The sequence below is a fragment of the Dasypus novemcinctus genome, chromosome 1 (genome assembly GCF_030445035.2).
Source record: "Dasypus novemcinctus isolate mDasNov1 chromosome 1, mDasNov1.1.hap2, whole genome shotgun sequence".
Classification (NCBI taxonomy): domain Eukaryota; kingdom Metazoa; phylum Chordata; class Mammalia; order Cingulata; family Dasypodidae; genus Dasypus; species Dasypus novemcinctus.
Genome location: NC_080673.1, coordinates 45,285,836 through 45,302,162, shown reverse-complemented (window position 1 = coordinate 45,302,162; position 16,327 = coordinate 45,285,836). Strand labels below are relative to the sequence as shown.

General features: G+C 43.3%; 1 protein-coding gene across 27 annotated transcripts in view; it reads right to left on the bottom strand.

The window, feature by feature from the left end:
- The window catches only part of NR3C2 (nuclear receptor subfamily 3 group C member 2), a 362,509-nt gene extending 346,460 nt beyond the window's left edge, over positions 1–16,049 (bottom strand). For 3 of the 27 annotated variants that reach the window (XM_023582866.3, XM_071214454.1, XM_023582869.3), the window contains exons 1-2: positions 9,885–12,322; positions 5,857–7,612 (exon numbers count right to left, since the gene is read on the bottom strand). In XM_023582866.3, coding sequence (XP_023438634.1) covers positions 5,857–7,610 — 1,754 coding nt within the window. In that variant the 5' untranslated portion in view covers positions 7,611–7,612; positions 9,885–12,322. Of the gene's footprint in view, positions 1–5,856; positions 7,613–9,658; positions 9,709–9,884; positions 13,568–14,999 lie in introns of those variants that run through there. The other 24 variants (XM_058283492.2, XM_058284023.2, XM_071214453.1 and 21 more) reach the window with 22 other exon arrangements.
- Positions 16,050–16,327: the final 278 nt, after the last annotated feature.

Here is a 16,327-nt window from a genome sequence, read left to right as displayed (position 1 = left end):
AAAGTCTCTAGAGCATCAAGTAACATGCTTAAATGTGATAACAATTAACTTCATCATTGCCTTAATATATGAACTATACAAAAAAACCTTAAAAATGAAAACAAAGTCTATACTTGACAAATTAAACCAGAAATCCTAGAGTTTAAGATGCAGACCCTATCCATTTTAATATGCCTATATTTCCAGGGTTTTAAATAATACATTTTGGAATGCAGTCCACAAAAATGTACAATACTATATTTAAATATAATCAAGAAACCAATAATTTTCTCTCAACTTGAAATTAGAAAATGAATGAAAATGGTATATTTAGTAGCAAGGCTGAAACTTTATCAGTAGATTATAAATATGATATGAAACTAAAGCAACAGTTGAAAGTCTGGGGTAAAAAATATTTTGGAGAAAAAAAATCTAATAGCATAAAAGCAATGAGGGATACAAAGTGTTCCTCCTAAATTACTTGTGACCAACATAATATCTACTATTATACTGACATTACTAGGATAGAAAAGCTATAGACCTACCCAGAATTTCAATATTGCAAAAGGCATCAAATCTATAAATGATAATCTACATCTCCAGGTCCCAGTTTCAGCATATGACTGGTAATGAAAACTGCCTTAAATTGATTTAAGTCTATCTAACAGAAATCATGACTTTCATCTCAGATTTTTTAAGTATTAAGTAAACAGTTGTAAATATACTAATACTTTTTATAACGGGTAGACGTACTGACATATAAGGTGATATTAAAAGCAAAACTTGCAAAAGTACACAGTACATAGTGATTTGTATTTTTTTCTCTCCCCTTCCTCCCTCCCCAGTTGTCTGTTCTCTGTGTCCATTCACTGTGTGTTCTTCTGTGTCCATTCCTACTCCTATCAGTGGCACCGGGAATCTGTGTCTCTTTTTGTTGTGTCATCTTGCTGTGTCAGCTCTCCGTGTGTGTGACACCATTCTTGGGCAGGCTGAACTTTCTGTCGCGCTGGGCGGCTCTCCTTACGGGATGCACTCCTTGCGCATGGGGCTCCTACGCAGGCGACACCCCTATGTGGCAGGGCACTCCTCATGTGCATCAGCACTGCGCATGGGCCAGTTCCACATGGGTGGACCTCCCATTGTCGTAGGTGGACGCTCTGTTCATTGAGCCAAGTCCACTTCCCTGATTTGTATATTTTAAAGCATTTTCTTCAATAAGCCTATCACTACCATTATGAGAAACACTATAATGAATGAAAGTGAATGCATCATCAGGAGAAGCAAGCCTCATTTTTAAAATCATTTCTAAAAATATTATTTAAAATACTAATCTGAGAAATCCTAGGTATGTTAGCAATTTCAAATATCAAAATATTAAGCAAAAGAAGGGTTCATGTTTTCATCTTCAAATTACCTAAGCAATGCTATAATGGTTTTATTTTAGTAGGCACCAATACTCACACACATGCACGCACACACACACAATCCCACAACACCCACAATTCTATCACACTTTGCATTACATAGAGATAGTTACACCTCAAAGGTTCATTCAGAAAGTTTACTAAAAGACAAGGCAAACTCTGCAGCATCAACTCCTTGAATTCTGAAATTTTTGGTTTATTAAACAAGGTGAGTTTCAACAAACTTCAGGGACAATCGAAAAAATTTTAAAAAACCGTAAATCTACTAAATTGTTTTAGTCTGTCATAAAAAAATGCAGCACATATTAGAATAGCTAATTACTTGTCTTGAAAACCACCTGAATATGCCCTTTGCAACAGTAAACTTCATATTCAAAAGTCCAAGTCAATGTTAGCACTGCGTAATGATGCTATCAAAATGACTATTACCATAAATGTTCAATGTCATGTCCACAGTAATACCTTGTTTCCCTATAAAGTATGATGTAAATAAAAAGAACAAGCCGTTCATATTAAGTGTCAGATGTTAGAAAAGATCTGTTTTTTTTAAAAAACCCTCACTGTTTCAAAGCAAAATAAAGGTCACCCCTCTTCACTTACTAGCCATTTAAGTGGTAATGTTTTTCTTTTCAGACTTCTTTGGTAACTGCAGAGCTAGATCTGTGCCTAAATAATACTTGCAACCAGATTAATAAATACGTTAAGTTGACATTCTGTTTTGATTCTTAACATATATAACTCAAAGGAAACTGCACGGATGCTCAACAGTTTTATTAGCAGACCTTAGAAAGCATCTAGCTCAACTTGTTCACCTTAAAAATGAAGAAACTGAGGCCAAAAGAAGCTGTGACTCACCCAAGGTCACAGTTTGTTTGTGTCCAAGCTGACAGGGGAACGCCAATCTAAATGACACAGCTAGGTCCAGTGTCCATGCTAAGGGCTTTACATTCAGCTTTGTCGTAATTTACTTTACCATTTGGCATTCAGACAATCCATTTACTGGAAATTATTAACAGATGACTTTCATCACCACTCTCACAGAATGCCCACAGACTGAAACGGAGAGGACACACACCTCACAGCCATTACTCATTTCTGTCAGCTTGAAAAATTAATCTAGATGAGAATCATTTTCTTATTTGAACAGGACACTCCTTCCTCGGCATAATATTCAATAAGGCTAATACAAATAATATAAAATACTCTTTCTTCATTAACCTCCAAATGACCTATAATAGAAAATAGATTAGCAAATCTCTACTTCTTGTCTCAGGATGCCTTTCCTTAAAAAGAACAGAAGATCTCAAAAAGCATCTGTTTGGGTACTAGGGTACTGATATTTACCATACTAGAAATTAAAACTGAAATGTTAATATTTATTTTAAATCATTTAAATAATTACATGTTAACACAAACATACATTAATGAAAAACAAAGTTCCCCAAACAAAAAATTTAGAGTGAAAAGAATGGCACTGTTCTACATTTTTATAAACCTTTGTATTGTCTCACTTAAGAAAAGACAGATGGATTCTCATATCCATTTCTGCATTCAATATATGATGATATTTTGTTTCAAGTATATAAAGAAAATCTTGCCTCACAGGTATGTTTGGAAAGGGAGGAGTATTTTAAATTGCCTTTTCAAAGAACTGTAGATATGTTTCCTTGACACTACATCAAAAACTGACAGTGAATAGTTTCTTAAAAGGTTAGTTGCAATATGAAATCAGAAACATTATCAATGAACTTTTCATATACTATTTATTATACTAAAATCCACAGGCCTATTTTGCATTTTGAATGGGTCCTTTACCCACACAAGGTTTTTTTTATTTCATAAACCTCCCTGGAAAGTTCTCAGGAACCTCCAGACCATATGTTGAGATCTGCTAGACGACATTTTAGAGTTCAACTCTACAGATGAAGGATACTATCAATCAATAAGCAGTTACACTCTGTCTCGATCCTTTAAAATCTTTCATTCAACATTCCCTAAAATGGATTATCATCGTCATAAGGAACAGGCAAAAAGTTTGGATTTTGAACCAAAAGACAAAATAGGAGATCACAGTAAAGTTTGGATGAAGTTAAAAATATTATAACATATAGATTGAATTTAGAATAAGATCTAAATATCCTCTTATCCTTGATCCTTTTGACTGAGAATGATCCAAACCAATAGATTTGGATCACCAGGAAGAGTAAAAAATAATTATTAATCTATAAGGAACTCTAAAAACATTTTAACATTTTTGGAAAAAGTGTCTTAACTAGCACAAAACCAATATGTACGTAAATAAAATGAATCCTTTGATTATAGTAACAAAGCCATAAGAATTTTGGAATACTCAAGAAGAGACACCAGACAAACTATATATCCCCCAAATTCAGGGGTGACTCAAGGTAACCGAACCGTATAATGCTGTGGGGCCACTGGGCCATCAAGAGGGGCTTCATAAGCTGATTGTAAAAACTATAATTAAAGTAGTGGAAACAGGATATTGAACAAACATAGCAGAGAATTAATGTTTTTAGCTACTGTGTCTCTAGTACTTCCACCAGAAATATCATTACCCAAAGCAACAGTCTTCAAACCAAAAAAGCATGAATAGAATTGCAGTAGCAAATGTATGGTGCCAAACCATGAAAAAATAAAAATAAAAATAAAAAATCAGAGTAGCGGTTACAAGACGTTATCACCAAGTATCTCTTAACTATGTGAATAACATTCCTTTAAAGGATTCTAAGGAATTTCATGTAATGAAGAAAAAAGAAACTATAAGTAGTAGAAGCTAAAGACTGTGAAACATTTAATAAGTAATACATATGTAAAGCATACAATATGCCAGGTGATAACTCAAAGTGTTTCTCGTAAATTAACTCTTCTGATTACCTTAACTACCTCTGAGAGAGATATTACTTAATAATCTTTTTATAGATGAGAAAACCAAAGCTAGGAGAGACGAAGAGATTTGTACAGAAAATAAAGGCACTGAAGTAGCAGAGCTGGGATTTGAACCAGAGCAGCCCAGCTCTAAAGCCCATACTCTTAACTACCACACCATACTACCCTAAATTAATGCATTGAAAACATAACTTTCTAAATCCACATCAGGTAGAAAAACTTTTCCTTCTCTAAAAGTAACACAAAGCTTATGCAATAAAGCCCATGCTGAGTTTGGTTCTGATGGAAGCCACCCAATCTCATGACTTCCGCTAGAGTTTAATATTTAGAGATAGGGGCAGCTTTAGAATAGGACTGAAGAGTTCATGTTACTGAGAAGAATGTCTCCTTTATGGAATGTTTGCTTCCACAAAAGAGGAGCACGGTTTGAGCCTGTGATAAGAAAAAGGAAGAATGCCCCAATTAGTGTTTTTGGTTTTGTTTTTTGGGGAAAAAAAACCAAAACAGAATAGCAGAAGGAAATACAGGAAGACACATAAATGCAGCATCCTATTAATGGGTTGGACGTATTTCCCACAAAATAAATTTATGAAGAAATAAAGGAAGGTATCCACATATTCCTAGATGCTAAAGGAATGAACTATATATAGGGAATCTATTCTTTATATACTCAATAAAGGGATCATTTATCACAACCATGTAATAAAAACAGTACTAAAGCAAAGTCCAATGCAACTATTCCTTGTCTAACTTAGAACCACCCTCTACAGTCATATCTAAAACCTCTTCCGTGTTTTTTTCTAAATATATGCTATATGCTATCTACAACACGGAAAGCCAAGAAATATTTTACAGTAAATAAAGTATGTCTTCTTGCAGATCTGAAAAGTTATAAATATACCAATTGAGAACTGCAGTGACATATTTCACTTCCAGTATGAGTAAGTAAGATTGTCCACTTAGTAATTTTAGACATGCTGAGTCTTTAAAAGCCTTCAACAGTTAAGGAAATGATTTATTTGAATGGAAAACCCCCACTTTCACACAATTAGCATACCTTGAAAAGGACATGGAGAGTGGGGAAGCTTGTAACAGATTTGGGGTTCAATTTTTTTTTTTTTTACAACCAATGAAGTGTTTAATAAATCTAAGAAAAAAAGACCACAAAGAAAGGAATATAAAGTAATTTTAATGAGACAGGAGGCAGCTAAAGAAAAAAATATCTGGTACTAGTCTCCTAAAATAATTATAGTAACCAGAAGCAGAAAATAAACACTTTCCAAACACCTAAAACTGGGGGGGGGGGGGGGGGGAAGGGTGGCATCTATGTACACTCCTTCAAAATCAACACCAACATTTTCTAAGAGTTTAAGAATTCTTGCTCCTCTACATCAAAAAAGTAGTAGCATTAAACTAACAAGTAAAAGGCAAAGCACTAAAAAGATGAAAAACTTCTTTAAGTGAAAAAAAAATGTTACCCTTCAACATTTGTTAAAGCATGCTTATAAAGCTGTGATTTTCTAAACATGAGAAATAGCTAGCTTACCTTGACACATTTTCTGGAATGTATTCGAGGACTGGATATCCATCATTTCTTCTAGATGACAAGTCACCATGTGATTTCCATGACTCCACTAAGGTACTCACAGGAGGAAACGAACTCAAGTGTTGGAAAGACTGGTCTCTAGCAGACCGTGATAAAGATATTGTACCTTGAGCACCAATCCTGTAGTGGAAGGACTGTCCACCTGAATTCACACCAACAATGGCCGAGGAAGGGATGCTGGTCTCTGGGTAATAGCTCCCATCATCTGGTTCTTGTTTAATACCCATTGGGAATCCACTGCTATCACAGTTACCATCAAAGCCTGGCACAGGTGGTCCTAAAATTCCTGATAGAGAATAATAGTCTTTATCATCCATAAAGGAAAAATATGAGCCATCCATAAATGGAAATGGGTTTACTGTTGGATTCCCCTTAAAAGAAGTACCTGAACATGAATGCTTGGTTGATTCTTGCTTTATCGGTACTGAGAATGGGGAATCTGAATTTATTTTGCTATTTCCTCCTAGACATGAGCTGCTAAAAGCCCCATCTGGTTCTGCTTTTATGTACTGGACATTAAGCTGACCAGCCACACCATTTGAGATGGCATTCTCTACCTCCTCAGACTTGGGAAAAGGGGCCTCTTGGGCACCTTTCTCATGTGTGTCCGGACTAGGAACCACATCCTGGGTTGCGCTGGCTCCAACAGGGGTGCCAGAAGCAGTGTAGCTGAAGGCATTGTTTACAGGGCTACAGATAGATCCCACAGTACTGACTGAAGGACTGGAAAGTGTGGATCTGTTATTTGTGTTGGAAGGGCTGGAAACAGAGCACCTTGAGTTGTTGATATTTGCAGGACTAGACACAGAGGATCTCAGAGTGATGTGATTCGGGCTAGAAACCGGAGATTTTACACTGCAGTGACTTGGAGGGCTGGAAATTGGGGATTTCATGCTACTTAAAGGACTTGAGAGAGGAGAGCCCACATTGCTAGCATGTGCAGGACTGTGCGACCTGGAGCCTCGATTTTCGACATTAGGGGAGCATGTCAAAGGTGTTCCCTGGGTGATAGGGCTGTGCACTGTGAAATTGCCAAAGCTGGTCGTGGTGGAGGACACGGCGTTGATTCCAGCAGGGCTGCAAACTGAAGACGTCATGTTCAGAGGACTGCAAACAGATGGGCTCTTTTCATGACACACAATAGGGCTCTTAACAATGGCGCGCATGACCCCACCATTCACGGAGCTCCCAGAGTCAGACATAAATGATCTCAAGGGCCTGCTCACACTACTTAGCGTGGAAGGATGATGGCCATTTTCTTTGTAAAACTTCACCAGCTGTTCAACGTTTTGATAAATCTTTGCTGGACTCATGCTTCTTTGTTGATTCTGCTGGTCATAGGTATAGTCAGCATCTCGTACGGAATCCATGTACAAACCCATGGACTCGGCTACAGTTGCTGAAAGTTCCTTAGATTCCAACTCAGTTTTAATATCAGATGTTAAAATCCCAGACCGATTATTGTCTTGCTGAAGGCAAGGGAGTAGTTCGTGTTTTTCTTTGCTGCTTCCTTGAGTACTGTTGTTTGAAATAGCACCAGAAACACAGCTTACGTTGACAATTTCCATGTAGTTATTCTCATCGGTCCTCTCTCTGAGGCCCATGGAAGAACGCTCCACAGCCTGAGAAACTTGATTCCACCTTCTTTCCATATCTAGACCTTCCGGGAGACTGTGGTATCCTTTGGTCTCCATAGCTAACAAATAAATTCATATTAAAAAAATGAATCAGTTATAGCAACATTACCCTAAAATACATTCTTAAGTCACATTTACTAAAAAAGAAATTCCATGTATACTTATTATAAGTAATATTTCTAGTTACATTAAAACTGTTACCTTCTTGGATGCTAACGTAACAGACTAGAAGGTGCTGGAAAGCCAGAATAAGAGAAGCAATCTAATTTTATAAAACGATTTTGCATCTAAATAAAAGTATATTTGCTATAATATAGTCTTCAGCCTTTGTGAAGAGCATTTATAAACGTGTTATTTAATCGTCAGAATAATCCTGAAACTGGTAAAAAGAGTTAAGAAAAGCCTTTGGAGTCTTTCAGTCATATGAAAGCTGCCCTCCTTATCTGATATATGACTCGTTAAAAACATTTTTATATTTCCAGATATAAATTTATCAAGTGAATTATAATAAGAAAATAATTTTGACATATTTTTAAATAATAAGACTTCGTTAAGGCAGGTTAATAATGAGGATAATTTTATGTCAATTCTAGAAAGTAAAAAAATTCATATATCCTGATTAAGATGGATGGTCCACGGATCAAAAAGTTTGTATCACAATGCAGGAAAGTCAGAACGCTTTTCCTCTGTATTTTACTTTCAACTTTGACATGCACCCTTACCTACTGCTAAAAGAACTCCCAACAAACTTACATTTTTACTCCCAACAGTGAAAATATACAGATAGTTTGAGATGAGTTTCAGTAAAATAAGCATTCATTGTTTCAACAAATATTTACTAAGTGCTTGCTATATCCTGGGCCTATGGCCAGTTATTGAATCTGTAATGATCCAGACACTGACTCTATAAGGATAAACAAAACAGGCACGGTCCCCATTCTCGGGAAGCCCATAAGACTGGTTTAGATATACCACCATTTCCATTGGCTTTAAGTATAAATTTATTTCCGGGCAGAATAATCATAAGCCTAGACCTATATAATATTTATGCAGTATATAATCCAGTATGCTATTTCAAGCATTTTATATATATTAACTTATTTAGTTCTTACAAATGACCCTGTAAGGTTGGTAAAAGCATTACTCAAGACATAATTACCCAAGTGGGGAAACTGAGGCACAGACCACATACTTAGTAAGTGGCACAGCTGGAATTCGATCCCAGATCTCTCTCTGCACCAGGGTTTCTCAATCTCAAAACTTTCGACATTTTGGGCCAAATAATTCTTTGTTGTGGGGGGGCTGTCCTGTATATTGTAGGATAGTTAGCAGCCCTCCTATTCTCTATATACTAGATACCAGTAGTTCTCCCCCACTCAGTTGTGACAATCAAAAAAACAAGTGTCCTGTCTTTGCCAAAAGGTGCTGGAGGTGGGGGTGGGAGGGTCACAGAATCATCACCCCTGGATGAGAACACTACTGCTACAAAGAAACATTTTTATATTTAACCCTCTAAAATCTGAAAGTATACGTTTTTCACATCCTTTCAAGTCTATAAACAATCTAGTGGCCCCAAAAAGTTAAGGTCCTGATCTAAAAGATGTAGTTTTTTGCAGTTCTGTCACAAGCATTGCTTTCGGCTTCTCATCCCTTTCCCTAACTCACACCCTCCATCCCTTCTGTATACCCCTCACTAAACAGAGAAGCCAGGAAGATCCTTTGCCACACAACTTAACTAATCTGGAAAAAGAATATAATAGAGCTACTAAATAAATTGGTATTAGATATCATAAGGCTGTATGCCCAAATTTTCTGAGTATTGTATTTACCCCTTACTTTCTTACACTAGATTTTAAGTTCTGAGAAGGCAGAACCTTGATTACTTTCAACAGAGTACAAATAAAATATTTTAAACTATTACAATCATTTTTATCCTGAATAAAAGGTGAAGCCACTCAATCAATATTCAAGTATTTGTAAACATTAAAACCTACCAATTACGTAGCATAATTTTACTTAAATAACATGATTCTTTGAATTCCTAATCACAAATCAATCACAAAACAGTGGAAATTAAATCAAATTACAAAGGCTGAGGGGTTTACCTTGTAATTCAAGCTAAAAAATGTTGGTCTGGATGAGAGCCAAGTAAACGCTGAAAAAAATATAATGAATTAGGACCTAAATGGCTAACATTGGCCCTTTTGACTTGATTGAAAAAAATCATTTAGTCACAGCTATGAATTGAAAGATACCAGTTAATTTGTGCTTCTGCTACTTCTACCCATGAATACCCTGTCTTCCCCAAACCAAACTTGAAAAGATACATACCTATATATATGTTTCTGGTCCAAATTCATTAAACACTGTAAGAAACATGTCTATTTATGTTCAAAACTGACCATCTCTAAATATCACCCCTTCCATACCACAACCCTGTGCCTAACCCACAGTCCCTATCCTTGGGAACTGCACCAACTCCCCCGAAATGCCTAGCCTTACCCTTGCCTGGTTCCCTTACTAAAGGCTCCTCTAGGCTTACTCTCTTTCCCACCCAGACCCCTCTCCAAAAATCCATCTTCCAAAGGATCTTTCCGAAAGGATGATGACCTCATTGTGGTTTTTTTTTTTTCATTACAGAGACTAAATGTGCATGTTAAGACCCCTGAAAAATTCTACAGTGCAGAAACCTGTTTTCTTTTTAACCCAACCTTCCCTAAATAATTTGGCCACTGCACCTCTCCCACCCTGCCGAACATGTACTAATATTTTCAGGGACACTTGTCATCTCTCTGCCATAGAACATTAGCCATCACACAGATTTGTGAAGCTATATGAAGATTTGAGAGAAATCTATATTGGAGATGGTAGAGCCAAGGACAGTCTTAAAGCATTCACAAGGAAGCACCTTATAAGCTAACATCATAGAGTAGATCACAACTTTCCAGGTCCTGTTTGGCTGGCCTTGAACTCGCCTAGCAATAACATAATGCAGCCAGTATTTCGCCACATTATTGACCAGACTATCATTAAAGAATTTGCAAAAGACTTGGCTGAAATTTAAGTTAGCTCTGTTTAAGGTATTTTCCTATTCTACCAATCTAGTGCACCTCTCAACAAAGGAAATCAGGTAAAGATTGACAACAGACACAAGCAGAATGGAGGACACACATCTAGCCTCTACATGGCTTCCACTGTGAATAGTTTTCAAGATTTTTTAAGTGATTATGAAAAAAAAGTACTATATGCTGAACTTTATCATTTTAATTAGTCGTCTCTTTTAACAAATGTTTTAAGGTTAGGAATTTATTTCCTGTGTTGTTCAGAAAACCCAGGTTGCCTTTTGGGAAGTGGCATAATTACTATGGTTTGAGGTGAATTTCACTCAATGTGTACTTACTAGTGAATACTGAAATTACTAGTTGATGAATATGATCCTCACAGAACTTAATATCTAAAGGGTAAAGGGAAAGTTTTCATTACTAACGTATAAGATGAAGCAGATGCTGGAATACAAACCTAGTTTATATAAACTCAGGCTTGTCTCTCACAACAGGAACTATAACACAGACGCTCTTGGTACAAAGGCAAAAAAACTTTAATTTCCATGCAATTTCACATAAGAAAATAAGAAGAAGCACTTTATGCCATAAATATGCTCTCAAGCACTATTTTTTTGCAAGGGGAAAAAAACTGACTTTAAAAGTTTGTGTCTTACAGTCTGTGTTAAGTTGTTCTTTTCCATAAGGTAGTAGTTCACTCAGGAATATTAACAAAGACTCTTAGGAATTTGCATTTTATCTCAAAATACTTTCACTTTTAACATCCCCCCAAAGATAGTCCCACTTTAAATGCATCATTTTCTATAGTTACTTCATTATAAAATGAGACCTTAAAGACTGATCCTTAAGGATATCAGTCATCACTAGGTTGCACAGTTTTAAAAGTTCACTGAATGTAACTATTTTTCTGTCATCCCAACTACCGAACTATTATTATGTCCCCCTCTTTATTGATGAGGTAAATGATAGAAATCTGCCCAAGGTCACCTGAGAGAGCAGGAGAACCAGTTAGAACTAAGCACACCTGATTTCTATTGACTCACCTAATTCACTGAGCCACTTGATCTTTTCAAAATCCCCAACAAAACTCTCTTCTCTAAAAAGGGAAAAAGCTCCCTTTTAAATTATTTTTTAATTCTCTCCTCAAGCATCTCCTTGATAGCATGGTACAATGGCAAATAAAATGAAAAACTTCACAGCTAGACTTCATAGATGGAAGACGCTGTTATCATTACTACGTAAATATTATCAATAAAGGCACCTAGAAAAATGGCAATACAAAATGTTAAAAAGAAATCCGGTGCATTTGATATTAGGCGATTTTAAAAACTTGTCTGATAAACAAAACTTTTCCTAACTCCTTTATTATAATAAATAATTAAATCTGATGATACCGTAAACCACTATAATTTAAAACTTTAAATAAGATTCATTAGTAGAGTAAGGATGCCACCAAAAAAAGCTTCATCCCTTCTCTCCTGCCCTTAGAATTCCAACTGGTGTCACAGAAAGCTTAGCCTCTCTCAAAAGTTTCTTGAATACCAAGGAACGGGAAATGCACGAATTTCCAGAACCCTTTCACCACACAGGACCTAACAGGATCTGCATCTCCTTTGACAGCGCTTACGCCGCTACACCTCCAGCTTTCCGAAATGTGGAGGCTTCCGCAAATGATAATGGAAAGAATTATTTTTCAGACGTCCTTTAAAAAAATTGTGCAAGGAAAACGATTCAAAATTCATCTTTGAGAAAGGGAAGGGTGGACCTCCCGCTGCCAAAGGCGGCTCAAAACTGCTTCTTAGGGAGAATTCATCCAAAGCGGCCAAACTTTCCCCAAACAGTACCCTAGAAGCCAAATAGGGGTGGGTGGGGGGGAGTGGGAAAACAAAACAAAACAACAAGCACACAGCACCATACTGACTGTGCCTCCAGATTACGCAGCCACTTCTCCCTGCAAACTGCACGCTCCTGCGCCGCGGCGACACGCCGCGCGGGGCGAGCGGCGCCCTGCAGCACACCCCTACACACCTGCCTCGGCCGGGGTCGGTATCTCGCCGTCTACCTGTTGCAGCGCTCGCCACCGCCACGACACCCCGGCTGCGAAGCCCCCCCCACCCCCCCAATCCAATCACATCCAGCGAGCGCGGCTCTCCCTGCAGCGGGAGAGCCCGAGGCAGCCAAGCTCCTGCACCCAGGTGACTGCACGGGCTTCCTCAGAGCAGCCTGAAGTTGGCGTGCGTCGCCCCGGCCCAATGACACCCGGGGCGCGGAGGGGCGGAGAGGAGGGGGCAGGGGCAGGGCCAGGGCAGTCGAAAGAGGGAGGGAGAGAGCGAGCGAGGGCGGGTAAGAGCCTGGAGGGGGAGTGGGCCAGCTCGAGGGCCGGCCCTTTTAAAAGCGGGTCACATGTCCAGATAAAGTTCAGGTTGCTATCCCGCCCCCTTGGGCCCTTCCCATTGGCCCGGAGGGAAGCAAAGCTTCACGCTGCACGGGTCAGACGGGCTTCTCATTGGGTAATACTGGCTGCCAGTCACCGGGAGGGCGACATGACTGATACAAAGTTGCTGCGACACAGCCTGGACTCGGCAGCTCCCTTAAAGCCGCAGCGGCGGCGGGCGCTTAGGGTGCCATGCGGGGGCCACGACACCGGGCACCCACCGCACGCTGCGCCCTGCATGCCTCTTTCGACAGCCCCAAACTTGCTCACGCCCGCCGAGGCTCCCTCTTGGCCGACCCCAGCAGATCTGGAAAGATGTGAAAAGTGGTGGTGACGCGGAAGAACTCAGTTTTTCCCGCGAGCAGTCAAGGTGCTGTTCCCCCACGCTCTCCACCTGCCGCGCCAGGTGAGCCGCAGCCCAGGCCACGGCGCCGCACACAGTGTCGGCGCGCAGGGGAGGACTCCGAGTGAGCTTCACCCGACGCCGAGGCTTCTCTCCCCGCCCGTTTCCTCCGTCTGCCGGGCTACCTCTCAGCAGAGCAGTCGCAGCCTCCGCTGCCAGGGAGCAAAAGGATCACGTTCCCACTCGATTTGAATTTCCTTGTTTTAAGCTTGCACGAAAAGTGGATGATTATGGTGCCGCCAAAGCTCTTTAAAACACAGCCTTACCTCCCACCCCCACTCCACATACACAAAGGTGCCAGGGTCAAAGCTGCTGACCTTCTTCCTTATAATTTCGCTGCTGCACTTACTGCTTTTAGTACTGGATTTTTCCATTAGTTCTATTTAAAAGAAAGCTTACCATCGAGGATTTTCACTTCTTTAAAATGGGGGGAAAGGGGGAGGAGGTTTGCACATAATTGGGAGAAAGCTACAGGAGAGGGGAAGGAACCAAACTATTTTCTAAGTATCCAATGTTTGCAGGAAAAAAATTCGGTTTCCCTCCAACCGCCCCCACCTCGACTCTCCTTCCGCCCACACAAACGCTGCGTGCGAGCGGATGAAAAGAATGGGCTTCTTAACTTTGATTTCTAAGGACTTTCAGGCTGCGCATATTAGGCTCGGTTTTAGTCTCCTGGCTGGCCCGGTGTCAGCACCAGTGACGTACACGCCTAAATCTGGTCCCCCAGCCCTCGGCGACCCGCAGCCCCGCGGTGGCAGCTGTGCTGCATTCCCTTCACCCGTGCTCCGCGCCCGCCAAAGCCGGAAAGAGGGACACCCTGCGTCCAAAGGCCCCTCTTCTGTTTACAATTAATTAAGCGTCCAGATTCCCGCCGCCAAATCCAGGGAGGCTCGAACTCCCAGCCGCTCCAGGTGGGGAACTCCCTGGCGGCGGGGGCGACCGCGGCGGTGCCCGCGGGCGGGTTGCGGCCCCAGATTCTGGCGCCCAGCAGCCCCCGGTGCGGAGCGGCCCCTGGCGCCTTCGCTCCCGGGAGTCCCCGCCGAATGTCCCAACTTTCCCGCGGGGCCCGGCGTCACGCGCGCTCTCCGGACCCGGCGAGCAGTAGCGCATCGATCGCACCCAGACAGCGCACGGGCGGCGGGCAGGAAACAGGGGGGTCCCGAACTCTAGCACCTGGATACTGGAGGTGACGCCGGCTCAGCCGGTGCCCTCGGATTCTTCGTTAATAAAGAAATGGACGTGTCTTTTTTACTAAGTTTTTTACCTCCTTTGGGAGGGCCGGTCTTGCCCCGGATATCTCGGCTCCATGCAAAATCTAGGTTAGAACCGTTCAGGGACATCCACTGCGATCTCTCGCCCGCCACCCAGCAAGCACCCCTGTCCAGAGGAGGCCCGGCACCTCGTCTCTTGCCCGCAGACCCCACCTCCCTTCGCCAACCTGCGCCCTCTGCGCGGACCCTGACTTCCCCGGAGCTGCCCCCGCGCTCTCCCGGCCCTCCCGCCGCCTCCAGCTGCTGTCAGCGCAAAGTGACTCTCGCTGCACTCACCTTTTCTAGGACATGGTGGGGAGACTGAAGGGTGGGGGGGAGAGACTCCCGCCGCCGCCGCTTTCGCCACCAGCAAGTCCAGTCCAATATTAGCACAACGGCGGCGAGGATGGAGAGGATGATAATCCCGGCAATCGCCCTACTGACGGTGGGTAGAGCAATAGAGCACTAGTGCTGTTACCCCGCAGAAGGCGGCTAGGCGGCGGTGCCAAATCGCGCACAGGGAGCCGCGGGCGCCCGCCCGCCCCCAGCAGCAGCGGCCGAGCCTCGGGCCCAGCCTCTCTCCGGTGATTGCTCGTCCGCCCAGCGTTGACGGCGGCGGCCCTGGGATTCGGGACGTCCGCTGGGACGCTGCCGCGCCGGCCGCCCCACAGCGCGACTCTGCCTGTACTCTCTGGGCCTGGGGTGGCCGGTAACAGCTCGGGCGGCGGACCGAGTGTGTTGGGGGGGGGGGGGTGGGCTACCGGGGGAGCCCGCGGCACCGCTGCCCCCTCCCCGGGTCACACCCTCAACTGCGGGAGGACGCAGCACAGCGATCAGGCACCGGCTGGTGGGAACCTGGGGTGGGGGGCCAGTGTCCACCCACTCACTCGGGCCACTGGCCACCAAGAGGCCGAGGGAAACGTCACCCCAATGTACGCAGGCACCCGTACCCCTCCCCACGGCCCCCTAAAGTCTGACCCTGACCTCAGGCCCTGGTCTCAGGTGCGGTTCCCACCCGTGGGGGTGGGGGGGGGGTGAGAACTGAGGACCACGCGCGGGGTCGGGAGGGAAAAGTTTCTTTTGCTGCTCCCCCGCGGCTCACCCCCTGAGGCCGCTCCTCTCCCCTCCCCCTTTCCTCCAGCTCGCCGCGCCTCGGCCCCACCCCCGCGGTGGGGAGACGCCGTGCAAGGACGGGGTGACTGCGCGCGGGAGCGTGTGGGAACTCCGGCGGAGCGACGGCCGCGGCCAGTCCCCTTGATCTGACGGCCGCTCAGACGCCAGCAGCGGGGGCTTGGCAGAGGGAGCGGAGGAAGGGGCCGAGCGCCAGGCCCCCTCCCCCTCCGCGCTGAGCGCCGCGCGCCCCCGCGCCACCCCGCGCGCCCCTGCGCCCTCGCGCTTGCCCGCCAGCCAGGCGGGGCAGACACCTACGCAGACGCGAAAGTGAAAGGGGGGCCAAGGGGCTGGGCGGGTAGCCCGTGACGCGCGGGCACGCGGCAGGGGACCGGGGATGGCGGTCCCCTCGCGACCCCGGGATTCTCCTGCTCGGACGGGCCGCCTTCGTTTGGAGTCTCCCCGAGGTCCCACGACCGCCCCCACTCACCCATCCACCATACAGACCACCGGGT